The sequence below is a fragment of the Thalassophryne amazonica genome, chromosome 2, assembly GCF_902500255.1.
Source record: "Thalassophryne amazonica chromosome 2, fThaAma1.1, whole genome shotgun sequence".
NCBI classification, from domain to species: Eukaryota; Metazoa; Chordata; class Actinopteri; order Batrachoidiformes; family Batrachoididae; genus Thalassophryne; species Thalassophryne amazonica.
This window is the reverse complement of record NC_047104.1, coordinates 151,970,551-151,993,992: the sequence shown is the minus strand read 5'-3', so window position 1 is coordinate 151,993,992 and position 23,442 is coordinate 151,970,551. Positions and strand designations below refer to the sequence as shown.

The 23,442-nt window shown below is 42.0% G+C and overlaps 1 protein-coding gene across 1 annotated transcript in view; it reads left to right on the top strand.

Annotated features, from left to right (window-relative positions):
- nav2a (neuron navigator 2a) overlaps positions 1-23,442 on the top strand; it is a 331,375-nt gene that overhangs the window by 158,531 nt on the left and 149,402 nt on the right. Inside the window, 2 exon segments of the mRNA XM_034163924.1 lie at positions 1,347-1,563; positions 14,021-14,150. Coding sequence (XP_034019815.1) covers positions 1,347-1,563; positions 14,021-14,150 — 347 coding nt within the window.

The window sequence follows — 23,442 nt, the reverse complement described above, 5'->3', positions numbered from 1 at the left end:
AATGTTAGAATGTAATAGTTACCTTTATAAACAATGTAGGCTCGAAATTGCAAGTTTTACTGTTACAGTGCTGTCAACAGTTAAATATGAGGTCAAGAAAGACGTCTTTATTTTACTTTTTATAAAACAAGTATTTATTTTCATTGAAGTCAAGAAAGGGTGACTATAAAGTGAGTTTTGGCAAAACAGGTATCATTGTCATGTTGAGGTGGCAGAGGGTTGTTGTCGGCAGCTGGGAAAAGTAACTAAAAACGTAACTAGTAATCTAACTTAGTTACTTTTACAATTGAGTAATCAGTAAAGTAACTAAGTTACTTTTACAATTGAGTAATCAGTAAAGTAACTAAGTTACTTTTTCAAAGTAACTGTGGCAACACTGCTGAAATTCCTCCAGTTTTCTTAAATTGTTTAATGATATTATGCACTGTAGTGTGAGAAATATGCAAATCCCTTCTTGTCTTTATTTGAGCAACATCGTTTTTAAAGGTTTCAATAATTCTCTAATGCATTTAACTGGAGATCCTCTGCTCGTCTTTCAGCCTTACGTGGGTGCTGCTTTTGTACCAAATCATTTAAAAGTCCAGTCTATTCGTGTGGCTATTTCCAAATAAAAAAACTGAATACACAAGCCATCTGGGAGATTGTTGGTGGAGGTGCAGATGGTGTTTCAGGAAGTGCTGCTCTAGTTTGGTATTTTGGGTGAATCCCACCTTTTATTAGGAAGTCCGCGACTTACTTCAGCTCAGTATGCTGACCTACTACATCTCGGCCTTGTCGGCCCGCGGTTGGCACCACTTTCTCCATCCGGGAGCAGCTTGTGGTTAATGCCTGCGTCTCCTGTGATTGGTTGTAAAGGACTGGTGGTTGCTAACTGGTGGGTTGCGTTGCCAGCGGGAGGCTGAGGGCCGGGCCCCACTGCCTGACCTGATCTGTAATTAGCACTGGCTTGTCAGGGTGGATCTCTCTAGGAAATTGCAGTCCTGCACACTTGTGTGTATATACACACACACACACACTGTCAACTGACGCAGGGAAACATGAAAAGAAGAAAGGGGCGGGGATTGTCCTTCAGTCTGGGAAGACTTCATCCGCAGCGGTGTGGTTTAGACTTGTGCAGGTCGGCGGTCTGATTCCTGAGAGAATCAAGTGGCTTATTTAGGGCGCGGGGTGTGTGTGTGTGTGTGTGTGTGTGTGTGTGTGTGTGTGTGTGTGTGTGTGTTTAGTGGCGTGGCTGCAGCAGTGAAGTGATTAACAGTCACAGCAAAGGCTCATGTTACCAGCAGCAGGGCAGGTCTCTCTCTCTCTCTCTCTCTCTCTCTCTCTGTGTGTGTGTCTCACCCCCTCAGTCTCTCTCTGTCCGTCCAGAGAGGACGAACACAGTCCGAGAGATGAAGCATCAGTGCAACAAATGACAAAGGAGCTCCGTGTAGGAACACAGAGAGGGCGAGAGACACTGACAGACACAGAGAGAGAGAGGGACAGGCAGCATGGAGACATGAAACTATCTGTCCAACTCGGCATTTTCCAGCAGCGCTCTGGTTCCCACGGCAACCCAGATACCAGGTAGATACCATGTATGAGTGTGCACGTGCACACGGGACGGTGCACGTGTGTGTGATGTGCAGTTAGTAAGTGGGAGTTAAGTGTTTGGATGCTGTGAGTCCGTGTGTGTCTGCTGAGTGTCTGTTTGTGCACGTGTGTGTGTGTGTGTGTGGGACTTCCCCCTGTGGCTGCGCGGAGCGGTCGACACGGCCGTGGCCTCTCTGCTGAAGAAAGATGTGTTTTAAACAGGACTTCAAAGTAGAATTATTTTCCAGTCGCCTGGTTTTGGGTTCCACCTCAAAATCATCATTCTCCAAACAGTTTGAACCAAATGACAAACCAGTGAACAGTTTTCTATATTAGGCCGTGTGTCAAAACAACATGTATCTTTCAGACGGAATGTCTATAGGCTATATTTGACTCTGTAGTCTCTCGCTGATGTCACAGTTAACAACCGAGGCCGAGCTGGGCACATTAACTGTGCCTCAAATTAGGGGCCGTGTCCTTCGAAGGCTGTGATCTACAAAGATCTGGACTTCCAAGATGGGGAGAAGCCAAACCAGCCATGCTGAACTGAGACTGTCTCGCCCACACGGCATCATTAGCTTATCCCGGTGTTCAGACGAATCATCCTACTTTGGTGAAACATCCGTCTGTACGCTGAATTTATAGACACATCTGTCAAGTAAGCAGCTTACGGTTGATCTAAACTGACCCAGTATCTGCTGTTTCAAATGACATAAAACCAGAAATACTGGATTGCAGGATTAATCTAAACAGAACTTTGTTGGCGACACCAAACACACGGGCTCCACAAAGCTAGCACAAGTATGCTAATATGCAGAATATCAATCCAAAAAACCCCACAAAAACAAGTCACGAACAGCAAGACTTTGTTGTTGCACGACACTACAAATTCAACGATTTAAAATCAATTATGAACTTTTAAAAGTGGAAAACTGCTGAAAAATTCCGTTTTTTGTGTTGTGTGCCTGTGTTCTAGACCCTTGACTTGTGCACAAATTTGATCCCCGCACTGCTGCGCAATTCGTCATCCCAATGTGACCCACTTTGTCCCATTTGACGCCACGTTGTATAAAATAATCATTTCATAGCCGATGATGCATTTGTTCCCAGAACGACTCTCTCGTCGCTCCCAGAATCACAGAGAAATTACCTGCAGTTGTAGCTTCTCTTGTGCGCATCGTGAGGTGGAGAACGCATTTGGAATCATCTGAAAAGTTGTTGTTGTCCATTCGGCTGCTCCCGTTTTGTGTTCGGGGTTGCCACAGCAGATACAAGCAAATCTGCATTGGAAGCTGACACATTTTACACCGGATGCCCTTCCTGACGCAACGCTAGTTTTACCTGGAGAAACACACACAGCCGCTGGTGTTCCAAAGAGGTCTCCATCCAAGTACTAACAAGGTCCCGCACTGCTTAGCTTCTGAGATCTGATGGGATCAGGCTGACATGGAGCAGATCAGCTGCTGGAATTTTCTGAAAAGTCATTATTTATTTTATATATATATATATATATATATATATATATATATATATATATATATGTGTGTGTGTGTGTGTGTAACGGAGGCCAGCAGGTGTCGCTGTGCAGATGTAGTTAGTAAAATCTCACTCCCAACAGCTCAAAAGGATTCTCTGGTCACAAGGCCAGAGCCCTGGGTTTTAGCCTTCTGGTTAGAGAGTCCGACTCCCATGCCGGAGCTTGTGAGTTCGCGTCCCAAGGGGAGCGAATGGGCGGAGTCATAACAACACAATGCAGAGTGCAGCCGCTATATATATATATATATATATATATATATATATAAATGGATTGGTTAAACAGTTGCATTGTTATTCCTTCTTAAGTGTTAGATAAGTTTATTAAAGATGTAACATCTCATTCAGACATGCTGTGCAGCTCTGCGCAACAAGGTGCGTCGACTCGCAGTGACACACAGTGTTTCCAAATAGGTTGCGAAATGTTCACGTCCAGGCCACAAAATTAATGTGTGCCGAAAGTTTTGAACATTTCGAAATTTTCTTTGCGCACATGCACGCAGCAGCATACAGTTCACACACAATTTACAATGAGTTTATTCTCTGGCACGCCAGATTGCGTGCCATTGCGGGGATCAAATCTGTGCAAGTGTCAATTTAATTAAATTTATTTTCATTCATACAGCACCAAATCACAACAAAGTTGCCTCAAGGCGTTTCTCACAAGTAAGGTCTAACCTTACCAACCCCCAGAGCAATCATACAGGCGACAGTGGTAAGAAAAAGTCCATCTGAGGAAGAAACCTCAAGCAGACCAGACTCAGAGGTAACCCTCTGCTTGGGCCATGCTACAGACACAGTTTACAAAACAATTCACAGGGCACCTTAACCGTCGGTAGGATGTCTCAATGGGTAGGATGTAATGTTAGGACATCGACCACTGTCGCCTAGCAACCTTGGCAGCTCCACACTAGCATAGTGGGCGTAACCTGTAGTTTAGTGATCATTTTTCAGTGCCTATTTATAACTTACTTATAAACATTACTTATTTATAATTATACATATGGAGCCCAAAATTGTACTTTTTTTACTAACTGTAACCCTAACCAACCATGAAGAGGTGGGGGTGGCGGGGGGCAGGGTGCGTCAAGACTCTTGAGTCTTGAATTATTATTAGCAGGATTACTGTAAAAAAAAATGCACAGATATTTATATGTAAAACATATCCAAAATAGTATTTGTAATGTCTTAACCAGTAATGTTTCCAAGATGTTTTGTAAGAACCCATGAAATGTCAGTAATGATCCGGGGCTGGACATGGATCCATCATTAAATTATCTCTTTGTTTAACACAGTGAAGTAGTGTGTTGTTGAGTTTCTTTTTTTAAACCAGCACATCTATCTCAGTAAAAATGGGACAGCATGTGTGTTGTACCAGTAACTGTTAACACAGTTTAGATCTTGATCCACATCCGGCAGATTGTTGGCCTTCATCAGAGGCAGGTTTGGATGGTTTTAACAGTAATCATACTACAGTCACGTGCTGGTCTGAGAGATCGGTGCTGATAATCTCTTTAAATTTCAGCTAAGATGCAGTTGACTTTATAAATCTGTAGTTGTACAGTGACCTGCTTTACGAATGACCTAATCTCCACACTTCATAACAACGAATCTGATATTATTTTGAGTAAGATACTGTAGGTGTGCCACAAGGTGCGCTTTTTATCACTTTTTATTTACATTGCTAATCACTGATTGTAGGTACACTCATGGTTCTGCTTGTCATTTCTAAAACTGTTCTGACTGCATTCGGTGGTTTTCAGACTGACAGGTGTTTTAGGGGAGTGGCTAAATCTTCCATGAATCAGTGTGGCATGAATTTTTTTAAAACCTGAACAAAACAATCAACTGGATTTCGAGGAGGAAATTTAAGCCACACAATTGAACTGGAAGTTAAAACTGGAAGGTTAACGCCCAACGTTGTCTGCTGAGGAACTTCTAAAAGTACTTCTTGTCTTCTATCTGAGGAACGTCTTGCTTTCTGAGCTCTGTTGGTGAAGTTCCCTGCAGGTGAGGAGAAGAACAGAGTAAGTTTCCTGTCGCGCTGTACTGGAAGACGGTACACGCCGTACTGGCAACATGACTATCACCCGCTCGGTGTTCTTTCTTTGGTCTCAGAAGTGCTATTATTCATTGATGTATTTTGCCCAGATGGTGATCTGAAAGACGGCTATTAACCTTTTTTTAACCTTCGCCAATGAAGATGGAGGTGGTTTTGTTTTTGCTCCTGTTTGTTGTTTTGTCTGTTAGTGTTGTGAAGGTGTCGTAGCACGGACCCACAACAGGGGGCGCAAATGAACGGACAATGAGTAAGCCAAAAGGTAACAATTTAATGTTGTGATAATACACAACGAAATGTGTCGTAATTCTCACAGTCAATAAACACCAGGTGACGTGTGGGCAGGCTCGAAGATAGAAGACGCCCGACGAGAGAGAAGCCGCGTCCCACACGGCCTCCACCACCAACGGTCTGAAGAACACCGGAGCCGCCAAGTCCCGAGTCCCCAGGTGGCCTCTGTCTTCGGCTGTCGACCCTGGTACTGCTGGCAGAAAACAGAAAGATGATGTATGAGTGTGAGTCCGCACACTCAGTAATTTACAGTCCAAACACAGTTGGGAGGGAGCACCTCCACCTCCAAATCACACACACTCGTGCAGCTCCTGGTCAACCACTTATCGGTTTTGGGGTGTGAGGCGAAGCCGTCGCAGTCACACCAAACGCCAAAAATCCCAGATAAGGAATACCAACAGGAAAAACAGCTGCAAAACAGATCAGATTATTATTCGCAATAATCACAGCAGAGAAGTGTACCTTGGTACTGGTAGTCGATTTCTCGGCGGGGAGGTGGAGTTGCAGTCCGGCTTTTATGGTAGTGATGATAACGAGTGACAGCTGGTGCAGAGGATGAGTGACAGCTGTCACTTCTTCTGGGTCTGGCGCCCTCTCGTGCTTGGAGCCTGCACTCCAAGCAGGGCGCCCTCTGGTGGTGGTGGGCCAGCAGTACCTCCTCTTCAGCGGCCCACACAACAGTTAGTTTGTTTGTAAACAGCTTGGAGCCCACAGTTTTCCATATATCACAATGGATTTTTTTTTTTTTAACTGAAGATACATATCCTGATGGGCAAGAACTGATTCAATTTTCAAGGTCAAAGGTCAAAGTCAGGAAAAATCTTGGAAAATTGGAAAAATTCCTATTTTCAACATTGAATGAATTTTTAAAAATTCATAACTGTCAAAGATCAAATTTCTTTCGTAATTGACAGCGTTATGGGGAATGGTATCCTTTATCGACTGACAAAGTTTGATCCAGATCAGATCCAGATTACAGATTTTGTGGCCATTTAAATTTAACATGGAAAACCTCATTTAATGTATATTTTACATTATATTTGAATCAAACACACTCCAATCACTCTCATATTTAAATGTGAGGTGCAGACTGACACTCACTATCATATGGCAAAAGTTTGATCCGGATTGTGGATTTTGTGGCCATTTAAATGTAACATTGAAGACCCCATTTAATGTATATTTTACATTATATCTTAGTCAAACGTATCCCAGTTACTCTCATATTTGAAAATGAGTTGCAGACTGACACTCAGTATCACATGGCAAAGGTTTGATCCAGATCTGATCCAAATTACAGATTTTGTGGCCATTTAAATGTAACATTGAAGACCCCATTAAATGTGTATTTTACATTATATCTTAAAAAAACGTATCCCAATTACTCTCATATTTGAAAGTGAGGTGCATACTGACACTCAGTATCACCTAACAAAGTCTGATCCAGATTGTGGATTTTGTGGACATTTTGAATTTAATATTAAAAAGCCCATTTGGTGTATATTTTGCATTATATCTCAATCAAAAGTGCCTCAATCACTCTAATTTTTCTGTTATAGATTTACCTACACCACAAAAATTGGATGGAGGTTCCAGTTTTATGCCTGTTTGTCTTCCAGTTATCAGCCGGAAACAAAAAAGCTGACAAATTGTGCATAGCAGAGATAACCAGTGTTCTTCTGTGAAAATTATCTGAAAAAGAATTCAGAAACTGAAAAAGTAAAAAAAATAAATAAATAAATAACAAAAACCTGACAACACCACAAAAAAACTTTGATTCAAGTGGATGAACTAAATACATCCTCCTGACATTTGACCACATCTAATTTGTCTTATGAAAAGTCACTTCTAACAGAACTTTGACCTTGAAAAGTTTTTCCAAAGGTAAAGGTTTGTAGATTTGGGAACTTGTGTTGGTGGATGTTTGCACTCTTAAGAGTGTGATGCTCTAGTTTTCTTTTTTTAATGAGGTTTTTTTTTTACCAGAATCCAGAGCTGCGATGTTTTACTTATGTGGCCCATTCCTTTGGGCATGATCCAGTGCACCTGTGCATGAGTCTTGAGGACCCTTGTTGCTAGATGGTTATTTTAGAGATGTGGGGATGGACCGGTTGTCTGCCTGGGCGGTTGCCATCCATGACACCAAGGCGGTTCCTTGGTGTCACGGATGCAGTGACATGATCAAATTTTGTGACTGTCAGCCTGAATACCAAATTCAAGTCCGCTTGCTGTAAATTTATCTCACCTACCTGGATGGTTTATAGATGAGTGTGTGTCGGTAGGATGTTGTTGCTTGTGTCAGCATCAGTCTGATGATGACAAAGAAGGACGACTAAAGGAACGCTGCGTCAGCTGTAAGTGGTCTGTGTGTACACCGCGTTTCTGTGTCGTCGTACAAAAAGCCTTTCTTCAGAGGATTTATGTGCCAGGGGTCTTCAGAGCGACGTCCCCTGGTGACTGTAAATATGCACTGTGTGTGTGTGTGTGTGTGTGTGTGTGTGTAGACTCTCCATCATCACCATCATCTTCCTCCCCTGCTTTCACAAACATGCACACACACTGTGTGTCTGTATCATGCTATGATGTCACCCCCCGGTGACGAGCCTTTGTCCACGTGATGGACAGGCCCCATTCACTTGGTTTCTCTGTGTGTCAAGTGAAACAAAGTCAGTTTACATTCAGAATAAAGGATGTGACAGATCTGCAGGCACCGGATCACACTTTTTATTCACTGTATTTTTTATTTTTTTTACTGAATTCATGATTAATTCATTATTTTAGTGAATGGAACATTTTTGTTACTTGAACGCTATTGTTGTCTTCATCCTGCTGGAATATTTAATTTAGGGAGGAATCAAGTTGCCAATGAACTGATTCATCATTCATCAAAAAATGTTTCAACTACAGTATTTCAGAAATTAAAGTGCTTATATATATATATAAAAAATAAAAAAAATAGAAATTTTGACTTCTTCTGCCTTCTCATATACAGTAAGAGGATTTGGTTTTCTTTATTTTACAGAGCATCCAGAAAGTATTCACAGCGCTTCACTTTTTCCACATTCTGTTATGTTACAGCCTTATTCCAAAATGGAGTTAATTATTTTTTTCCCTCAAAATTCTGCTGACAACACCCCATAATGACAACATGAAAAAACATGTTTTTATAACATTTTTGCAGATTTATTAAAAATAAAAAAAAACCTATCTTCCAGATGCTACTCCACCTTCCCCAAAATTGTAATTTAATAATAATCATATGTTTGTATTATTATATACAGTAAGAGGATTTGTTCAACAGTCCGGGGTCTCTGTTGTCGTATTTTGCGCTTCATAATGCGCCACACATTTTCAGTGGGTGACAGGTCTGGACTGCAGGCAGGCCAGTCTAGTACCTGCACTCTTTTACTACGAAGCCACGCTGTAGTAATACGTGCAGAATGTGTCTTGACATTGTCTTGCTGAAATAAGCAGGGACGTCCCTGAAAAAGACGTTGCTTGGATGGCAGCATGTGTTGCTCCAAAACCTGGATGTACCTTTCAGCATTGATGGTGTAACTTGTCCATGCCATGGCCACTAACACACCCCCATACCGTCACAGATGCTGGCTTTTGAACTTTGCATTGGTAACAATCTGGATGGTCTTTTTCCTCTTTTGTCCGGAGGACACGACGTCCATTATTTCCAAAAACAATTTAAAATGTGAACTCATCAGACCACAGCACACTTTTCCACTTTGTGTCTGTCCATTTCAAATGAGCTTGTGCCCAGAGAAGGCGGCGGCGTTTCTGGGTGTTGTTGATGTATGGCTTTCGCTTTGCATGGTAGAGTTTTAACTTGCACTTTTAAATGTAGAGACGAACTGCATTAACTGACAATGGTTTTCTGAAGTGTTCCTGAGCCCACATGGTAAGATCCTTTACACAATATTGGTTTTTAATGCAGTGCTGCCTGAGGGATCGAAGGTCACAAGCAATCAGTGTTGGTTTTTGGCCTTGCCACTTATGTGTAGAGAGTTCTCCAGATTCTCTGATTTTTCTGATTATATTATGGACTGTAGATGATGGAATCCCTACATTTCTTGCAATTGAACATTGAGAAACATTGTTCTTAAACTGTTGGACTATTTTTTTCATGCAGTTGTTCACAAAGTGGTGATCCTCACCCCATCTTTGCTTGTGAACGGCTGAGCCTTTTGGGGATGCTCCTTTTATACCCATTCATGACACTCACCTGTTTCCAATTAACCTGTTCACCTGTGGAATGTTCCAAACAGGTGTTCTTTGAGCATTCATCAACTTTCCCAGTCTTTTGTCCCAACTTTTTTGAAATGTGTTGCAGGCATCCATTTCAAAATGAGAAAATATTTGCACAAAACAATAAAGTTTATCAGTTTGAACATTAAATATCTTGTTTTGAATATAGGTTGAAGAGGATTTGCAAATCATTGTTTTCTGTTTATATTTACATTTCACACAACGTCCCAACTTCTTTGGAATTGGGCTTGTACTTCATTACTTTGTTAAATCATTTTGGGATAACTGGGAGTGCCCTTGCATGGTTGAGATCATACCTGAACAGTCATTCTCACTGTGTTTTGTACAATAATCCAACCTCTAACCTTATCCATTCATCCATTTTCTTCCTCTTTATCCGGAGTCGGGTCGCGGGAGCAGCAGCTCAAGCAAAGCCGCCCAGACCTCCCGATCCACACACACCTCCCCCAGCTCCTCCACAGGAACCCCAAGGCGTTCCCAAGCCAGCCGAGAGATGTAGTCCCTCCAGCGTGTCCTGGGTCTTCCCCGGGGCCTCCTCCCAATGGGACATACCCGAAACACCTCTCCAGCGAGGCGTCCAGGGGGCATCCGGAAAAGATGCCCCGAGCCACCTCAACTGACTCCTTTTCAACGTGGAGGAGCAGCGGCTCGACTCCGAGCTCCTCCCGAGTGACCGAGCTCCTCACCCTATCTCTAAGGGAGCGCTCAGCCACCCTGCGGAGGAAACTCATCTCGGCCGCTTGTACTCGCGATCTCATTCTTTCCGTCATGAGCCAAATCTCATGACCATAGGTGAGGATCGGAACGTAGATCGATCAGTAAATCGAGAGCTTCGCCCCCCTACTCAGCTCTTTTTCACCACGACCAGGACCCCGGACCCCGTACTCCCGGAGCCCCCCCCACAGGGTGCCCCGAGGGACACGGTCAAACGCCCTCTCCAGATCCACAAAACACATGTGGACTGGTTGGGTGAACTCCCATGAACCCTCGAGCACCTGATGGAGTGTGTAGAGCTGGTCCTGTGTGCCGCGACCAGGACGAAAACCACACTGCCCCTCCTGAATCCCTGAATCCGAGGTTCGACCATTGGTCGAATTCTCCTCTCCAGTACTAATAAACCTTACCGGGGAGGCTGAGAAGTGTGATACCCCTATAGTTGGAACACACCCTCTGGTCCCCCTTCTTAAACAGAGGGACCACCACCCCGGTCTGCCAATCCAGAGGCACTGTCCCCGATCGCCACGCGATGTTGCAGAGGCGTGTCAGCCAAGACAGTCCCACAACATCCAGAGACTTAAGGTACTCAGGACAGATTTTATTCACCCCAGGAGCCTTGCCAACGAGGAGCTTTCTAAACACCTCAATGACTTCGGCCTGGGTAATGGATGAGTCCGCCTCTGAGTCCCCAGTCTCTGCTTCCTCTTTGGAAGATGTGACAATGAGATTGAGGAGATCCTTGAAGTATTCCTTCCACCGCCGGACAAAATCCCCAGTCAGGGTCAACAGCTCCCCACCCGCACCGTAAACAGTGGAGAGCTGCTTCCGCCTCCTGAGGCGTCGGACGGTTTGCCAGAATCTCTTCGAGGCCGACCGATAGTCCTCCTCCATGGCCTCCCCGAACTCCTCCCAGACCTGAGTTTTTGCCTCTGTGACCGCACGGGCTGCAGCACGCTTGGCCTGCCAGTACCTGTCAGCTGCCTCAGGGGTCCCACCTACCAACAAAGATAAGTAGGACTCCTTCTTCAGCTTGACGGCATCTCTTACTTCCGGCGTCCACCACCGGGTTCGGGGATTGCCGCCGCGACAGGCACCAGAGACCTTGCCACCACAGCTACGAGCGGCCGCATCGACAATGGAGGTGGAGAACATGGTCCACTCGGACTCCATGTCTCCAACCTCCCCCGGGATCTGGGAGAAGCTCTCCCGGAGGTGGGAGTTGAAGACCTCGTTGACAGAGGGTTCCGCCAGTCGTTCCCAGCAGACCCTCACAATACGTTTGGGCCTGCCAGGTCTGACCGGCTTCCTCCCCTCCCTGCGGATCCAACTCACCACCAGGTGGTGATCGGTCGACAGCTCTGCCCCTCTCTTCACTCGAGTATCCAAGAAACGTGGCTGAAGGTCAGATGATACGACTACAAAGTCAATCATCGACCTCCGGCTCAGGGTGTCCTGGTGCCATGTGCACTTATGGACACCCTTGTGCTTGAACATGGTGTTTGTGATGGACAAACTGTGACTAGCACAGAAGTCCAACAACTGAACACCACTCGGGTTCAGATCGGGGAGGCCGTGCTTCCTGATCACCCCCCTCCAGATCTCACTGTTGCTGCCCACGTGGGCGTTGAAATCCCCCAGGAGAACAATGGAGTCCCCAGTCGGAGCTCTATCTACTACCCCTCCCAGGGACTCCAAGAAGGTCGGGTACTCTGCACTGCTGCTCGGCCCATAGGCTGAGACAATGGTGAGAGACCTGTCCCCGACCCGAAGGCGTAGGGACGCGACCCTCTCGTTCACTGAAGTGAACTCCAACACATGGCGACTGAGCTGGGGAGCAATAAGCAATGCGACCCCGGCTCTCCGCCTCTCCCCATGGGCAACGCCAGAAAAATGAAGTGTCCAGCCCCTCTCCAGGAGTTGGGTACCAGAGCCCAAGCTGTGCATGGAGGTGAGCCCGACTATCTCTAGTCGGTATCTCTCAACCTCCCGCACAAGCTCAGGCTCCTTCCCCCCCAGTGAGGTGACATTCCACGTCCCAACAGCCAGGGGCTGTGAGCATGGACCGGGCCACCGGGCCACCCGCCCTCGACTGCCACCCAATCCTCTCTGCACCCGACCCCCATGGTCCCCTCTACAGGTGGTGAACCCACAGGAAACCTCTAACCTTAATGAAACCTCTAACCTTAGTGAAATGAAATTTGGAGTTCCACAGGGGTCTGTCTTAGGCCCCCTGCTTTTCTCCCTTTATATAGCCCCCCTGGGGCACATATTGTGGCGTTTTGGGATTACCTTTCATTTCCCTTTTATATGGCTAGCATACTGGCATAGTATGTTTCTATGCTTTTTACTCTTTTAATTCATTTTATTAGTAAATGGAGCGTGCCGCATCCTTAACTTTATCTAAAGTCTGGATCTTTTAGTGAAGCTTAGGGCTGGTGGCTGGCGACCACCTTAGTATTTCTTCTGTTTTTCTTGTTGCTCAGTGCTGACAAACTATACTGTATTTGTTGTCTTTCTGATGTCTCATTCTGTTTTTTTCTCTCTGTTTAAGGTGCGGCTCCATCCAGAGGTGGGTGTGGTGTCTGTTTCTGAAACCCTCCTGTCCTGTGCACCGGCAACATTTCCTGTATATTCATTTTGCAAATTGTTTTGTCTATTGTCAGTAACATGGCCCAAGCAGAGGGTCCCCCCTTTGAGTCTGGTCTGCTTGAGGTTTCTTCCTCAAATCATCAGAGGAAGTTTCTCCTTACCACTGTCACCTGTGTGCTCCCTCTGGGGGTTGGTAAGGTTAGACTTTACTTGTGTGAAGCGCCTTGAGGTTTATTACTGAGGGTATCTGAAAAGCTAAAATACTACACTTTAAATGTCTCTCAGCGTGGACGTATACGTAGTACACAGAAGCTCCTGGTATCATTGTGTGAACGTCATTGTGTACATTTTTTGTATTAAAAATTTTCCAAATGCATTAAGATAACATAAGACTTTATTGATCTCACAGAGGAGAAATTCACGTTACGTCAGCTCTTAAAAACACACACAAGATGAGTGCAAGTAGAGGAAAATGTGCATCAAACAGCGTGTGCAAAGATAAGCAATAATAATAATACTTGTAACAATACAATAAAATAAGAAAATGAGGTAGCAATAAAATATATATATATATATATATATATAAGCATCTTATTTACAATATGTGAAGTGGAATTTAGATATGATGAGGTGACACTCGTGCTGGAATTTGTAAACAAGTTGTTATTGCACATGATTTGTGGATATATTAATAATCATGTAATTTCATAATGGAAACTTTTAATTGGAAAACCAGTGAGGAGATTAATTGGAAAACAAACTAGGACACGCCTGCTCTAACACTCAGAGCAGATACTGCAAAACCCAGTAGTGTTAACAATGAGCTGTGTATTGCAGGGCTACTACTATTACTATTACTGTTATTACTACTACTACTACTACTAACCTAATAGTGTCACGTGGTCATTAGCCATGTCAAATTCATTGTATGAACATGTTTCCTAAAGCAGCCGTTTTTGTGTGTGTGTGTGTGTGTGTGTCCAGTTGGGACGACAGCAGCTCTGTGAGTAGCGGAATCAGTGACAACATAGACACAGATGATATCAACACAAGCTCCTCCATCTCGTCCTACGCCAACACACCGGCGGCACAGCGCAAAAGCCTCAGCACACAGGTAGGACCGCATGCCAACTCATTCAAATGGAAACTGATCCTACTACAGGTCGCACACGGGAACTACAAATGGATAGGTCAAAGTGGAATTGGTCAGAAATCACTTGACATTAATCCATAGCTCATCTCGGAGCCAAGTTAGGACTGATGTTTGTCAAATGTTTGAGAGCTTTTCTTCAGATTTGATCCTGAACATGACCTCAGAGAAAGAGTTGCTCATAACACCTTGGGAGGGTATGTTGCTGGAGATTTAGTTTGAGAACCACAACAAAGTAGGAGTTGCATTAGGGCCCAAAATGCAAATGGTCTGGGAACATGCACTGACCGCCTTGGTTCTTGGATGGCAACCAACTGGTTCATCCTCACCTCTTGAAAGTAAACATCTACACTGCAAAAACTACCCCTCTCAAAAAAAGCCAAATAATCCTAAATCTAGCCAAATTGTTTTGTATTAAGCAAAAAAAATCTGCCAATGGGGTAAGAAAAATTTGCTTGGTTAGAATTTTCAAAACTCGCAAACATTTTCCCAAAATAGGACATTTTTTCCCATGTAGAAAATGCTCGACAAGATTATTTTATATTTAGACAAAAAATAAGTACAATTTTCTTTAAACAAGTCTTTTTACTTTCTTAGATATCAGTTTTTGCAGTGTATATGGGTCCTCAACATCAAGGCATCTGGATCATGACCCAAGAAACATGCCACATGGCCAGAATGTCACACAATGCATGTGATATCCCTTATGAGTCAGTCCAACTCAGTTCACCCAATCAGTTAAACCTCACCACCTTCAATATATATGAAATTTGGTATAGAGGTATTTCATGGCCAGAAAATCCAGAATTTCAAATTTTGTCTTTCTCAGACCAAAGATTTTTGAGATATCTCAATTTCATTTTTTTTGCAAAAAAGAGTGTGGCCGCCAAATTTCAAACTGCTGTAACTCAGCAACCACTGGTCCGATTTTGAAAAATAAGGTATATATGTAAAGGGGAGACTACAAGGAATCTAAATTTTGTGCATTTTCTTTTTTTTTTTTGACTAGGATGACCTTTTGACCTATATTTTGACCTTGAAATAGACACTGTGGGACACGCCCAACCATGCAAAACCATGTGGATGTTGACATACCCAATCCTTCATAAATTCAGTGTCCGTTTTGTAAATTCAGTGTCCTCTGCCAACCTTTCTTCCACTGCACAGTTATACTTCTGTTATTTTCTAGTCTGAATTGTCCTATTTATTAAATAGGGATGATAGTACATTGTATATCTAAATCTGATTTATCCACACTTTGCTCTTTGAGATCACACAGCAGTATTTTTGTCCTCCTCCTCTCAACCCGATGTAACCCAGCATTCCTTAGCGTTCACAGAAGAATGTGAGACTGTGTTTTTTTTTCTCCTGGGTGGCACAGCTGTGACCTCACAGATCCAGTGTTGACACAGAAACTGGCCTGAAATTATCAAATGTTGTTTTGGGCCACTGTAGATCAGGGTGAGAGCAGAAAATTATCAGCTGATATTAAAAACATGGTGCAGAATCATGTTTATTATATAACACACAATTCTGTAATTTGTGCCATTTTTCTTGGTGAGGAGGTTGAATTTCTGTTAAAATCACCTACATGAATATAACGGACTTCTTGTCTCTTTATTGCAGTTTTGAGCCAATGCTTGATTTAAAAAGTGTGTTTGTCTGCCAACTGCAATGCTTGCTGATAATATACACTGATTAAGGTGTACAGGTGTACCTTAATGTCCGTTTGTTGGGTGTTTGATTTTTGCGGCTAATTGTGCAAAAGTCTTTACAGAAATCAATTAATTCCCATGCAGCTGCTGTGAATGGTACACTAAAAAAAAAAAAAAAACGGACTCATTGGACTGGATTTCCGTCTAGTAAATATACATATGTAGTCCCAATTAAATTAAATTATCTTGCATGGATGTGCTTTTTAAGTTTGGGCTACATATATTTATTAGATGGAAATCCTACTCATAATTGAATTGAGTTCATCCAATGAGTCATTTTTTTTAATGTAGATTATAGGGGGAAAATGGGATTTTTCAACTTCAACCCAATTTTTTGATGTTTTTGGGTTAGTCTTCTCACTTGGGACAAAAATGGCGGTTCATCAGTCCAATGTTGATTTGGAATATGAAGGTCATCACAGGCTAAACAGCTGTACAATATAGGCCTATTGGGAAGGTTACAAACCTCAATAGTCTGGACAGAATTCATGAAAAGTGCCTTTATAAAAGGTTAACCAGCACTTTTGAGTAGAAGTATATCAGTATTGTGTTTAACCTGTTCAAATGTTCCAGTCCATGGAAAAATAGGATACCAAGCTAACATTTTTATTTTTAGCTTCTACATGGAGAAGAAATGTATACGGTAGATACACGACAAATCTGAAGTAAAGCATTCAACATTTGTATGTGTTTTCCTGAATAACATGACAAAAATCATATTACTGTTAAAATGTTGAGTAAATACAATGAACATCTTAATTTGTCACTTCTACATGTACCATTTCATTAAGAAGTTAAAACTGATGTTTGTAATTTATTGATTTAACACCACTTATAAAGGAACAAACTACTAATAAACGGTGCATGTATTCTGATATCCAGGTTATATTTGCGAAATCATGACCAACACATAAATGACCATTAGGCCAAAAGACAAATTAGACCAAAATAAGTCTTAAAGACAAATATTCAACATCCACATAATAACAACATGCATGTTTGTTGCAGAGAGAACACTTATTTTATGTACTGTCATTCAAACATCAGTCATGTCCTGTTGCTTTTGCACAAATGCAAACTTGATAAAATTGATATGTGGAAACATTATTAAACAATATTCAAAACTAAGACAGCAATACAAGGTTACATTGCACATGCTGGACAACATCATGAACAAAGGGCTGAAACATTGAAATACTATGAAATTTTGCCTATTTGGCGATGCGTTTCTAAGTATGTTTTTTTTGCAATGAAAATTTTTAAGTTTGAGTTTATGGCATCCAGAAAGAGTGGATACCAGCTTTGACTCAAAAATGCCACTTCCTGAAAAAAATGGTGGTAAGTGGTCTTGTCAACAATGCTCTTGTTTCCACTGAATATGTGCAAATGTCATTCAAGTCATCTGCTGGCATGGAAAAGATTCATAAGATGGTGATGCATGTTTAACCCCTTAATGCCTGTTGTCGCATATATGCTACAATATTTGACTCAAATATGCAACATACCAAATTGACCAGTATGCCGGTTGTTGCAAATTTGCAGCATACCATTATTATTATTATTATAACATTATAACATAAATTATTACCAAAATACCAAAATTACTATTTATTTTTTTGTGCAAAAGTGAAATTAATAATCTCAACATTATTTACCATCTACAAAAACACACACAAAACATTTTTTTATATACAGCTATATAAATTCAGGTGTTAAGGGGTTAACTCAGTAAATGTATGAAGACTTTTTAAATGACTGTTTGTACAAGCAGTAAATTACTTTAGCCAGCTTCCCACTTGACGATACGGCTCTCCACTAAGTCCATACAAGTCGATTGCTGATGAGGTTCTTTGTCTTCTGCTTACAACAGGAAAGAGCAAGCCCTCTATTTAGAGTCTTACTTCTAAATAGTGTCAGTGTTATAACTCACTTACGGGACCGATTAGCATCATATTCATCCTAATGGAGAATATAAAACCAAAACAGGTCTCAGGTTGAAAAATCCCCCCAAAAGGCTTTTTTTTTTTTTTTTTTTTTTGAAACATCATTGTTATACTTTTATGAAGGTTCAATATTGATGAATTTTGGCCAACTAAATCACACCACAGTCCACATCGCATGTGGCTTAGAAATTATTGAAATGAGTGGTATAGTCAGCTGATCAGTCAGATAATCTAATTTAGTAAAGTCCTGGTCAACCAGAGTGTTCACCTTTCAGAAAATATTGGGATATACATAGTTTGCAGTTGAAAGTTTCAGCAACAGAGTTCATATTACCACCACAGTGGCTCTGTTTTCTTGGTATGTTAGCCTTCTCAATTATGAGCCTTACTACATTACAACATTAGGGTGGTCCTGAAAAACAAACTTCAATGTTTCCAAGGTGCTTCTTCATTTTTTTGGTTCCTTAAGGGGGAAAAAACAAATTGAGTGAAATTTCATGAGATTTGAAAAATACTAACCACTGCTGCCCCGCCCCTTTTTTTTGTGATGTGCAAGTGACATTTTCACTTATGGACGGGATACATTAGTTCATTCGTGGCAGATTTTGTTACATCTGCCTCAGGTTGCATTTTTGAGGCATTTCAACGTCAACAAGGACTTCTTCATCAAGGACCCTCAGAGTGGGAGGACGACCCGTCATTCCAGTCGTCACAGCAGATCCTGATAACATTCTGCCGTCAATGATTTTGCTGAGCGAAGAGTTGCACTTATCCAAGATTACAGTCAGATCCTAACAAAGAATGAACAGCAGCGCCACCTGCTGCAAGTTGTTGAGTGGCATCGACGTCAGTTCCTGGAGGCAAAGAAAATCTGAACCAAAGGCCACTCCCCTTGCAGGGGCGGATCTAGAGATAAATTCATGGGGTGGCAAGCAGGAACAGGCACGATTATGTGGGGTGGCAATGTAATGTTTATGTATTATGCTATTATAGGTCAGGAATCTGGATCATATAGCCTAGAGCAGCGGCCCGCAAGCTTTTTGCGCCACGGACCAATTTTCATGTAACGTTAAAACATTTTTGCAGACCAATATAGAAAAAACTATAAACAATGTGTGTAAAAAAATGCGTCAGTGGAAAGGTAATTTCAAGCACTCCAATGGGCGTCAGAAGATCTATAAATTGTGTTTTCATGATCACAAAATGAACATTGCTGTAGTAGTGCAGCAGATCACCAAAACAATTGTTCAGTTTGTGATAAAAGCATGAAATGTGGCATACATATTCTAAATTAACTAATGTTTATTCTCAGATATGGAGACATCCTGGAGGTGACCTCTAATGAGCTACAGGGGTCAATAAAGAATTACACAGGGGTCAAAATATAAAACTTCTCCAATCATGTTGAAAACTATACCACACTATTTGTGTGATCATAAGGATTCCAAAAATGTATAGTTTGGGCTATCCATGACTGAATGTTATGGAGTTATGGGGTAAAAACAGCAAAAATGGTGACAAAGGTCAGTTTTGTACAGGGGTGAAAAGTTAAAGTTACTTCAGTTTTGGTCAAAAGTGATGCAAATTATTGGTTGAGTGAATAGGATTAATAAATGGAATAGTTTTGACTATGTCGAATGCTTGGTCTCCAAAGTAAAGGTCAAACAAGGTTGATGTCCATTGGATTCTATGACATGTGACATATGTTACCTCGTAACATGATAACTTAGCGTGACAGATGGTGCAAACTATTCCTTTTAAAAATACTATTAACTAAACCAAGAATTTGCATATTTTTTTTACCAAAATTGGAGCAAGTTTAACATTTGACCCCTGTACAAACTGAAACTGACCTTTGTCACCATATTTGCTGTTTTTACCCCATAACTCCAGAACATTCAGTCATAGATAGTCCAAACTATACCTTTTTGGAAGCTGTGTAATCAGATAAATAATGTGGTATACTTTTCAATATGATTGGAGCATTGTTAAAGTTTGACCCCTGTGTAATTCTTTATTGACCCCTGTAGCTCATTAGAGGTCAGCTCCAGGATGCCTCCATATCTGAAAATAAATATTAGTTAATTTAGAATATTTGTGGCAATTTCATGCTTTTATCACAAACTGAATGATTGTTATGGAAAATAGCTAAGCTGCACCACTATAGTAGAAAACAACATATTTAATCAAATGACAGCAGAGAAGCTGTATGAGTCTTACCTGAGCTGAAGACTCACAGAAACACACCTCAAGGGTGTGTGTATCAGTGCCTCTCCTCTGTCCATCCTTCTGTCTGTACTCTGTCCTCTGTCCATCCCACTGTCCTCTGTCCTCTGTCCATCCTTCTGCCATCTGCCCATCCTTCTGTCCTCTGCCCATCCTTCTGTCCTCTGTCCATCCTTCTGTCCTCTCCTCACACCCTCTTGTTTCCAATGTTCCTCTAAATCCACAACAAAGTGTTTTCTCCCCTCAGCAATAAAAAAAAGTGCTCCACTGTCGCGTTATGAAATGAAAGTGAAACCTAAAAAGCGTACATTGCCGCACGCGTGCACAGAATTTTGTTAACATAACACGACTTTAAGGTTGGACGAAACATCCCTAATATCTGTAAGAGACATGAGTAAAGCTGAAGTCTAGCTACAAAGAAAGTTTTGCCGGCTGATGTGACCAGTGTTGACGTCCGTCCTTGTTTTCAGTTCACCTGAAACGACGAGGGAAACAAGAGGTTCTGCCCTAATAAAAATACCACTGAAAACTTATTCCTCATTGTTTATTAATTTATACAGTACTTGGTGAATGTATCAATTTTATATTTCTTTCTCCGCAAAGTTTTCCTGGCAGCCGTGTGCGCTGGCGTGTCGTCGTGTCTTTTAGGGAATGTTCGGCGTCACAACAGGTGGGGGGGGGGGGGGGGGGGCAGGGAAAGCGCAAAGCACAGCTTGTGCTGCATTCAAGGGCGCTCAGAGAGCACAGTTTTCGCCGGTTAAAGTCATTCGCGAGGTCCCTTTTTTGAAAAAAATATCACCCACTTCTGATTGGGGTGGCAAGAACTATTTTTAGAGTGGCAGTTGCCACCCCATGCCACCCCAGTAGATCCGCCCCTGTCCCCATGACTGTTTGTTTTCACCAAATAGGTGGACATGTAATACTTTTTTTTTTATCTCTCCTGTATGATCACTTAATGGAAAAAGGACTGTTGTTTAAATTTGTATTTTATTTGTGAACAGGTACATTACGATTGCTGGTTTGCGTGAATATGCTCAGCTATTGCAATTTCTACCCCGCATGTGGCAATGGTTAGAATCGTCATATCAAAATAAAATTTACCACAAAACATTTTCTCATCAAAATGAACAATTTTGTCAGGAAGCGCCTTAAGAAAGTCACATTTTTATTTTTGGCATAAGGTAGAGGACCACCCTAATGCAACATGCTTGTGAGGTGCTGAGTCAGTGATTTACTAAATGTCTCATGCCAGTCCTTAATTTAAATATTAAGGTGCGTTTACACATAGGAAATACGTATTACGAATGTCATATTTGCGTCATTCTTGGCACATTCCTGACATTCTTAACGTGACTTATCGCATCTGACTAGTTTTCTTAATAGCACGTGTTGGTGCGTGATATTCATGAATTTCGTGGAGCATGTTTTTGGCTGTCAAAAAAATCTTCCATGAATGTCACACACCACCCTCATTTCGCCTCATGTCGTGGAGGTCACAACTGAGCGTGTTGATCCATCTTGATTAGTGATGATCCTTAATAGAGCATGACAGCGTTCTTTTCCGACGTGCGCACAATTAAACCCTGCTGCACCGCATTGAGTTTCATTGCTGCAGGATGCTGAAGGAGGACAGTGACGCCAAGTCAGCTAATCTCGTTCCAGTGCTCCTCAGCGTGCTCCTGCAGGTGTTTCACCTGCTGCATGTGCCTGATGTTTGGGAAAACAAGCGAGACGAGAGCTGTGTGAAGCCACACATCTGGCTCTCTGTCTCCTCCCCTCTGCACCACTCCATGGCACAGAGCCCAACTAAGCGTGCAGTCACAAAGTTCTTCTGCTGTGGATTTTGAGGAGCAAACTGTAGCGATCTGAATTGTTCAGCAGCTGACGGTTGGATGAATATGGGGGTGTGTATGGAGACAATTCACCTCATTCACAACATGACAGAACTCAATGATGCGCTGTTACGCGCGATAGCGCGCAACAGCGGCAACAGCGCCAACAACACGGAACATTATTCTTGACCATGCTAATGTTATACGTGTTCGTGATAATTCTCAAGCAACACGTGCCATTAATCATAACGCGTGGTAACAGGTTGCAGCAGTTCCTGAGGACACCTGACGCCTCTGCCCCGAATCATCACATTCGTGATCAGCAGCCAAGAATGTGTACTTCGTGGCATTCGTGACTTGTCGTCGTTATGTGTAAACACAGCATTACCACCTGAACCATGGCCTGAACCTCATGCACCTTTTATTCATGAGGTCTCTGTTCAGGTGCAACAAATAACCTCCAATCTGTGCTGAACTTATGCTTTAGTTTTGAGCTACTGGCCAAAAAAATTCAAAAGCTTAAAGAATTTGAGTATCGCCTTCTTCAGTAGTATTGCACAATTGAAAACCAATGGCTCCATCCTCGGTGGAGATAATGAGTGTCTGCTTTTGGAATGAGTCATCCTTAAGTGGTGTAACAACATCCTGATAAACTGTTCACCTGATTATAGTTAAATCAGTTTTTAAGTGGAATGATGTGGCTCAAAATCAAAAACATGGTAGCCTTTAAATTCTCCATTAACAAGCCTAAAATTGCAAATCAATTTAAATGAATGTCACCTGCTGACTATTGAGGTGGACTGTGCTTGCCTAATTTTGTTTGTTTGCCTTTTACTGATGGAAAACTACAATTTTAGTGATTTGTACATCATTTGTAAACTTTTTTTCCCCATTATTTGTTATAGATGAGTCACAGATCACAGGTAACACTATAAATTACTTGTAGCTGTCTGAGCAATACTTCAAAACTCAAGTGTATCCAATTTAATGTATAATCAACAGAGGAATAAATAAACAGAGGAAACCTCCAAATTTAATACATAGAAACCAGTGAATGATTGGTGCACGTCCCTGTTCAGAATTATACAGTTCCACATCCAGCTGGACAGTGATGCAAATTGTGTAATTTATGCTCTGTACACAACAAGCCATATGGAACAAGGAATGTGTGCTTGTATAAATGATTTAAGCTTTTATTCAAAGCATTTTTGCTAAAATATTAAATTAACTGTTAACCAACATTAACCATTTTTCAGTGCCCATAAAAGTAAGTGGACATGTTGTTTATTGTAAACACAAATCATCACTTTTACAACCAGTTTTCATAAGACATGTCAGGTGATGGATACATGAACATTTCCAAATTACTGAATATGTCTTGAACTTGATTTACAACAGTCATTAAGAAATAAAAGCAGAACGGTACTGTATGGTGAATCTGTCTGGAGTAAGCAAGGAGAGGAGTGAACAAAGCCACCAAGACACCTGTGACAGGCTTCTGTGTAAATGAAGTCCAAGAAATAGTCACTTGGAAATGTTA